Source organism: Mustelus asterias, unplaced genomic scaffold (genome assembly GCF_964213995.1).
Source record: "Mustelus asterias unplaced genomic scaffold, sMusAst1.hap1.1 HAP1_SCAFFOLD_63, whole genome shotgun sequence".
Taxonomy (NCBI): Eukaryota; Metazoa; Chordata; class Chondrichthyes; order Carcharhiniformes; family Triakidae; genus Mustelus; species Mustelus asterias.
In genome coordinates, this window is record NW_027590128.1 from 1,733,473 (window position 1) to 1,741,277 (window position 7,805).

A 7,805-nucleotide genomic window follows, 5' to 3' on the forward strand; every position below is an offset into this window, starting at 1 on the left:
GGTTAAGAAGTTAAAAAGCGTTCTCAGGCATTGTTTAATTTATTTTACCCCAAATTTGTGATAAGAACTGTGAGGGACATGTGACCCGTTAGTCGGTGAAGTAACGGTATACTCCAAATAGCACTGGACTGAAAAGCAGACCTCTGAGAGTAGATTCTAATGGTTATAATCCGACCCAAGCATGGCCAGTGAAAAAGTCAGAGCTCGAGTGAGGACTGGACAGATCTCTTACCTGCTATTTGGAAACGAAGAACAAGAAACTTATCGATAAAATTATTAGAATAGAGCCAACATTTTGAGTCTGGAAGACATTTCATAACAGCTCTTATGAAGGGTCATCCATACCTGAAACATTGGCTCCATTCTATCTCCACAGATGCTGCCAGACCTGCTGAGCTTTTCCAGTATTTTCTGTTGTTGTTTCAGATTCCAGCATCCGCAGTATTTAACTTTTATGATAAAATTATTAGTTCTGATTGGAAACCCCACGACCCTCCCGCAAAACAGAGGGAGTGGTGGCAAAGGGAGAAAAAGGATAAGGATGATAAAGTCTGGGTTCTGATTTTCTGAGCCCATGTAGAATAAACAAAATGAGTGAAGCAGTTTATAAAGAACTGAAGTTACCCATCCCTAACAAAAACTGATCAAATAAAAATAATTAGGTTGTGGAATATAACAAAAAAATTAAGAGATGAAGTTTACAATCGAGTTTGTTTTGATTTTTATACTTGTGTAAAGTGGTATTATTGTGTGCCAATTTTTTTCTGCTCACTCCCCATCCCTTTAGGTTCTGTAGAAAAGTTAACCCTTTCAGCAGACAGTTCATTTCTTTTCAAATCATCTGAAAACTCATGTCTATTTTAGTTTATAATTGAAGATTTATGGGAATTGGCTAAGATGGGCTTTCGACATTTTTAAAGTATAAAGAAGTGGTCTTGAGAAGCCAATTTGGTAGAGAGAGGTGGAGGGAGATATGTTTACAGAGAGGTGTTGAGAGGTGTTGAGAGCTGTTGGTTTTACAAGTTATCCATGTTTTTGGAGCGGTCACTTCATGTCCTGGTCTGAGAGGGATGGAGAGAAGTCTGTTCAATTGTTAATGTTAAACTTTCTATATTAACTGTTAATCGACACTCTGTTTTTTATCTTTCTGACTTGTTACATTTTTAATGGTTAATTAACTTTCTGAATTCACCATTTAAAGTGTTCTTTCTTGCCACATGGTTAAGACACTGGAACCTGGCGTGATTTATGATTAGGGAGGTTATTGTAAACAAGAGAACCCCATAAATCTCGATACAAATAGATTAAACTTCTTACAAATGGAATGCAATCCTTTATTATGAGAGAAATTGAACAAAGAAGTAAAGATGTTGTACTTCAGTTATACAGGGCGTTGCTGAGACTGCATCTTGAACACTGGGTGCAGCTTTGTCTCCTATTTAAGAAATGATACAAACGCATTGAAAGTGGTTCAGAGGAGGTTTAATAATTGCTTCCCAATTCTTGACCCTCACAGGATAAATTTTGTCCGATTTTCCTTGTATTCACCTCTGACAAAGAATCATCCTGACTCAAAATGTTGTCTCTATTCTCTCTCTGCAGATGCTGTCAGACTTGCTGAGATTGTCCAGCATTTTCTGTTTATATTTCAGATTCCAGCAGCAGCAGAATTTTGCCTTTATACCAATTCTTGTTGGTAAGGGAATCTAAAGTATCGGCTGTAGAATGACAGTGTGGAATGCAACACAAACAGATCAGCCATGATCTCAATCAATGGTGGAGCAAACTCAAAGGGCCAAATGGCCGACTTCTGCTCTGATGTCGAATGTTGGTCGCAATTTCCTGAGAATTGCGAAGTAAGGCTGGAAGATTCACCTTGCTTGTGTTAAAACCATCACTGTGAAATTCAGTTCTGGGATTAAAGGTTGCCAGACTGGAAAAGGAAAACAATGGAAATACACTTTTGGGGAGTGAAAAGTCACCTTGCCGGACACATTCTTGGAGAATTGCGTGTCAACATTCCAAGGCAGAGTAAAACATAACCATTGAGTGGGATATTTGAGTGTGTTGAGAGTAAAAGGGCAAAGTTCAACTTTACAGCTTAAGAGCTGTTTCTACAAAAAGTGTTTACTCATTGTTGCTTCCAGTTTGTCGGAGTAAAAGTCATAAAACTTGAAGTTTTGTCTTGTGATTCTTTCATTTACTCAATGGGTTTAAATTCATTTCTTTAAATTATTGATCATTACAAAGATCTTAATAATTCATTTAAAGCCCCAAGTTTCGACATCCCATTTGAGCCTGGGGCACCTTTCTGTCTCTCTATTGCTCGTGTCAATGAGAGCCAGGCGACGGAGCTGAGGGCTAAATTTAGCTGAGAATAACGAGGCCTGCGCCCCAGTTGGGAAACTGCCATGGGGATCGCACTAATAGAGAGACTGGGAGGTGCTGGAGGACTGAGTGGGAAATGGGCCCACAACCAATTGTTATATCTGTCTCTCAGAGCGAAAGAGAAACCTGTCTCTTTAAATACATATACAGGGAAAAGGCTGCACTGAAATCTGTCCCTTTTAACCTGCACAGAAGCAGGAGGCTGAGAATGACAGGCTGCAGGAGGAGTCCATTCAGCCCATCGTGCCCCTGCTATCTCTTTGAAAGGACTCTCTGATTCATCCAACTGCTCTGTTCTTTCCCCACAGCCCTGCAAATTCTTCCCATTCAAGTCTTTACCCGTTGGAAAGATTCTATTGAATCTGCTTTCAGGCAGATCAGAACAACTCGCTGTGTCAAACAATAAAATAAAATCTCATCTCCCCCTCTGGCTCCTTTGCCAATTACCTTAGAGGGAGTCACTTTCTGTTAAAGAGCCTGCCAACCCCTCTCACCTGCTTTCCCGAAAGTGCATCAATATAGTCAGAAAAAGTCCAGCAAAATCAAATTTTTACTGATAAAAGTTTATTAATGAAACAGAACATGGTTAAAACAAACAGAAAGTGACTTGAGGATCAAAGACAACCAGAGTAAAAGGATGTTCACAATGTTCTGGACACAAATTGTTTCTCTTTAATTCATCTGTAGCCTGTTCCCTGTCCTCTTTGTGGAACACCTCCGCTCAGTCCACAAGCATGACCCTGACCTTCCGCTTGCTTGCCATTAGAATTCACCACCTTGCTCTCACACTCACATTTCTGTCCTCGGCCTGCTGCAATGTTCCGGAGAAGCCCAACACAAGCTGGACAAACAGCCCCTCATCTTCCGATGAGGCACTTTACAGCCTTCTGGACTCAACATTGAGTTCAACAACTTCACACCCTGAACTCTCTCCTACATTTTGATTTGTTTTTTATTTGCCGAGTGCCAGTCTGCATCTTGTTTTCATGTTTTTTTGCTTCCAGACAGAGCTGTCCTTTATTCTACCATTAACACTTACTCTGGGCCAATGCTTTGTTTCTTTACGATGTGGAGATGCCGGCGTTGGACTGGGGTAAACACATGAAGAGTTTTAACAACACCAGGTTCCTGTTGGACTTTAACCTGCTGTTGTTAAATCTTCTTATTGTTTCTTTCCAACAACCATTACCTCTCCCTTTGCCTTTTGTTCCGGGACATTTTTGTCATTTAATCTCACCCGCCCTCTAACCAATCCCTGACTTTCCCTTTTGTTCTCCCTGCCCCTCCCCCCTTTCTCAGCAGCATCAAACCCATCACATTTCTCCCTCTCTTTAGTTCTGAAGTAGAGTTACATTGGACGTGAAACATTAACTCTGTTTCTCTCTCCACAGATGCTGCCAGACCTGCTGCGTTTTTTCAGTTCTTTCTGTATTTATTTTAAATCTACCTTAGTCGTAGGAAAAGCACTCTTTACTATCCAGGATAAAAAAATGTCCTTCATCAGTTTTTGTGGATCATTTCAGTGGAAATGTGCTCTCCCAGGCTCAAAGAGCATCAGCCCATTGGAAGCAAAGTTGGGAGACTGGCCAGTCCAGCAGAAAGAAACCCTCCGACCCTCCCACTTCACCAACTGTCAGAATGAACACTGTTCAGTCCTGGATGTGATTAACAGCAGCAATAACAGCAGAATCCAACACCAGTAATCACTTGTGAATTCGCTGGTGTCTCAGCAGGAGGGATGAATCACTAAATCCTTTCCCACACTGAGAGCGGGTGAATGGCCTCTCCCCGGTGTGAACTCGCTGGTGTTCTCGCAGGTTGCATGAATCACTGAATCCCTTCCCACACAGAGAGCATGTGAACGGTTTCGCTCCGGTGTGAACTCGCTCATGTTTCCGCAGGTTGGATGAAGTTCTGAAGCTCTTTGGGCAGTGAGCGCAGGTGAACAGTCGCTCCTCAGTGTGAATGCGCTGGTGGGACACCAGATCCTGAGACCTTTTGAAGCCACTCCCACAGTCAGAGCATTTAAAGGGTCGCTCATTGGTGTGAACTCGCTGGTGTTCCCACAGGTAGGATGATGTTGTAAACCTCTTTGTGCAGTGAGAGCAGCTGAATGGTCTCTCCTCAGTGTGAATGCACTGGTGGACCAACAGTTGGTGAGAGCTTTTGAAATCTTTCCCGCAGTCAGAGCATTTAAAGGGTCGCTCATTGCTGTGAGTGACTTTGTGTCTCTGCAGGCTGGATAAATCACTGCATCCCCTCCCACACACTGAGCAGGTGAATGGCCGCTCCCTCGTGTGAACTCGTTGGTGATTCCGCAGGTGGGATGATCTTCTAAATGTCTTTGGGCAGTGAGAGCAGCTGAACGGTCTCTCCACAGTGTGAGTGCGCTGGTGATCCATCAGATCCTGAGACCTTTTGAATCCGCTCCCACAGTCAGAGCATTTAAAGGGTCTCTCGCTGTTGTGAATGACGTTGTGTCTCTGCAGGCTGGATAACTGGGTGAATCTGCTCCCACACTCGGAGCAGGTGAACGGTCTCTCCCCAGTGTGAACTTGCTGGTGTCTCAGCAGATTGGATGACAGAGTGAATCTCTTCCCACACACAGAGCAGGTGAACGGCCACTCCTCGGTGTGAACTTGCTGGTGTTTCCGCAGGTTGGATGATGTTTGAAACTGCTTTGTGCAGTGAGAGCAGCTAAACAGTCCCCCCTCAGTGTGAATGCGCTGGTGTGACAGCAGGTGGGATGACCTTCTAAACCTCTTTGGGCAGTGAGAGCAGCTGAACGGTCTCTCCCCGGTGTGAATGCGCTGGTGGGACACCAGATCCTGAGACCTTTTGAAACCAGTCCCACAGTCAGAGCATTTAAAGGGTCTCTCACTGGTATGAGTGAGATTGTGACTCAGCAGATTGGATGACCGAGTGAATCCCTTCCCACACACAGGGCAGGTGAATGGCCGCTCCCCGGTGTGATTGCGTCGATGATTTTCCAGCTGAGATGGGAAACTGAATCCCTTCCCACAGTCCCCACATTTCCACAGTTTCTTCCTGGTGTGGGTGTCCTTGTGACTCTCCAGGTTAAACAATCAGTTAAATCTCACACAGAACTCGGGTACAGTCTCTCCCCGCTGTGAATGCTGCGATGTATTTTCAGGCTGTGTAACTGGTTGAAGCTCTTTCCACACTCAGTGCACTGGAACACTCTCACTCTGGTGTGTGTGTTCCTTGGTGCTTTCCAGTCACACTGATGTTTAAACCTTCTGAAGCAGAAAAAACAGAAATATTTCTCCTTCTGGATTCAAAGGTCGATGATGTTGAAGTCCAGATGAATTGAGCGACTGTCAGATCTTGATGTGATGTTTGGTTTGGGATTTCCGTCTATGGATCTTCACCTTCTGATATCCTGTAAAGGATTTGCAGCAGAAATCACCATCAATACAGAATCAAAATTCAGAACGAAAATTCAAGTTTCTCAGGAACATTCTTTCCCCACTCATTCCACTAAATCTGTAAATTGGTTAAGATACAGGGGGTTGTGATTGGTCATGTTCTTGACCTTGCTGCCTATGAGGGGAGTCAAGCAGAGATGGTCAGTAATTTTGAATGTGATTGGATGGGTGCTGCAGGGTTACAGAATGGGACCCACTCCAGACTGACAGAATTGCTCGGCAGGAACTGGAGTTGTCCAATGAACTCCTCCTGTGCTGTAATGACGCTGACTGGAAATATATGACGTAGCTACAGTACTATATTACAAGACTAGAAATAATAATAAATGTACTTTATTGCAGAACCATCTGATATTTATCACATAACAACACTGGTTGTATTTCTGTTCTCAGAGTTTTAAAGCACAGCAAGAGGCCCTTTGGCCCATCGAATTTGTGCCAGCTCTCAAGCATCGATCTGTTCTAATCCCACCTTCCACCATTTGGTCAGTAGTAGCCTTGTAAGCGATGGCATTTCAAGTGCTCATCTAAATGCTTCTTAATGTTGAGCGTTCCCACCTCTACCACCCTTTCAGGCAGTGAGTTTCCAATTCCACAATCCTCAGGGTGAAAATCTTTTCCCTCAAATCCCCTCTAAATCTCCTGCCCCTCACCTTAAATCTGGATGTTGACCCAGCTACTAAAGTTACTTGAACTAAGGGTTCATATTTTTGTACATCCCAATCAGGGCCCCCTCAGCCTTCTCTGAATTAGGGAGAACAATTCCAGCCTCACCAGCCTCTCTTCATGGCTGAAACTTTCCAGCCCAGGCAGCATCCTGGTGAATCTGCTCTGCACCTTCTCTAGCGCAATCACATCCTTGCTAAAATGTGGCGACCCGAATTGCAGACAGTACTCCAGCATTTTATACAGCTCAATCATAACTTGTTTGCTCTAATATTCTATGCCTCGGTTAAAAAAGGCAAGAATCCCATATCCTTCTTGACCACTTTATCAATTTGTCCTGCTGTCTTCAGGCTCTGATGGACATGCACCCCAAGGTCCCGGACTCTGGTCTTCTGCACTTCCTGGCGTCCTATTGTTCATTGTCTATTCCCTTGCCTTGCTAGTCCTCCCAAAATGCCTCACCACGGACTTTAGGGGGTTAAATTACATTTGCCACTGTTCTGTCCATCTAACCAGCCCGTCCATATCGTCCTGTAATCTAAGGCTTTCCTCCTCGCTATTTACCACATCACCAATTTTTGGACCATCAGCAAACTTACTGATCGAACCCCCACATTCAGGTCCAGAGGAAGCTCCACGCGGTCATTGATACAAAGCCCGGACTCTGATTGGCTGGAGGACCATCGCCCATCCGGTCCTCCACGCATTGCCATTGGTCAATCTGCTGCATGTAGACAATGAGGGGGCGGCACCCGAGCCCACGTGCGGGTGGGCGGTGCTTTGACCGCCAGCCGCGCTGAGCTGGTGTCCAATCCGCAGTGTGCTGCTTCTGTAACCAGTGATATTGCTGCCAATGGGACACTGTGTGCTGGGAACGCCCCTCTGAGTCATTGTGACGGCACAATAGAGCCCTGCCTGAATCGGCCAATAGCAATCACTCTGCTCCGCGGTGACGTCTCCGGGTTCAGGCGCGCGGACCCGGGACCCCGCCCCCACCCACTGTTCCCCCTTCCCCTACACACAAGATAATTTGTGTGTCTGCTTCCTTGTAATAAAAGGACGTGTGGTGTCACTTCCTGATGATTGATGTTCCTCAGGCTCATCGACCTCACGGTTACATCTGAGGTGTGATGTTTCATTTCTTAGTGACTGCTGACGCCTGAAGCAAGTTACTGAAAGACAAATAACTAAAAGTACAAGAGCTACACAAACTTAAACTAATACAGCAATTACTACAGAACATAGAAAATCTACACAGAAAGGTGACAGGTGTGCTAAAGCTCAGGAAGCAACATACACATT

The 7,805-nt window shown here is 44.6% G+C and overlaps 1 protein-coding gene across 1 annotated transcript; it reads right to left on the reverse strand.

The window, feature by feature from the left end:
• Nucleotides 1–2,940: 2,940 nt before the first annotated feature.
• On the reverse strand, nucleotides 2,941–7,149 carry LOC144483378 (uncharacterized). The gene is made up of 2 exons (XM_078202097.1): nucleotides 7,103–7,149; nucleotides 2,941–5,791 (listed from the first exon to the last, which is right to left on the reverse strand). Exon 2 carries the CDS (start codon nucleotides 4,788–4,790, stop codon nucleotides 4,092–4,094), a length of 699 nt encoding a protein of 232 aa, XP_078058223.1. The 5' UTR covers nucleotides 4,791–5,791; nucleotides 7,103–7,149; the 3' UTR covers nucleotides 2,941–4,091.
• Between the last annotated feature and the right edge of the window lie 656 nt (nucleotides 7,150–7,805).

Bases quoted from the DNA above. Each gene is read 5' to 3' on its own strand.
- LOC144483378 (XM_078202097.1), bottom strand. From the start codon at position 4,790: ATGGATCACCAGCGCACTCACACTGTGGAGAGACCGTTCAGCTGCTCT.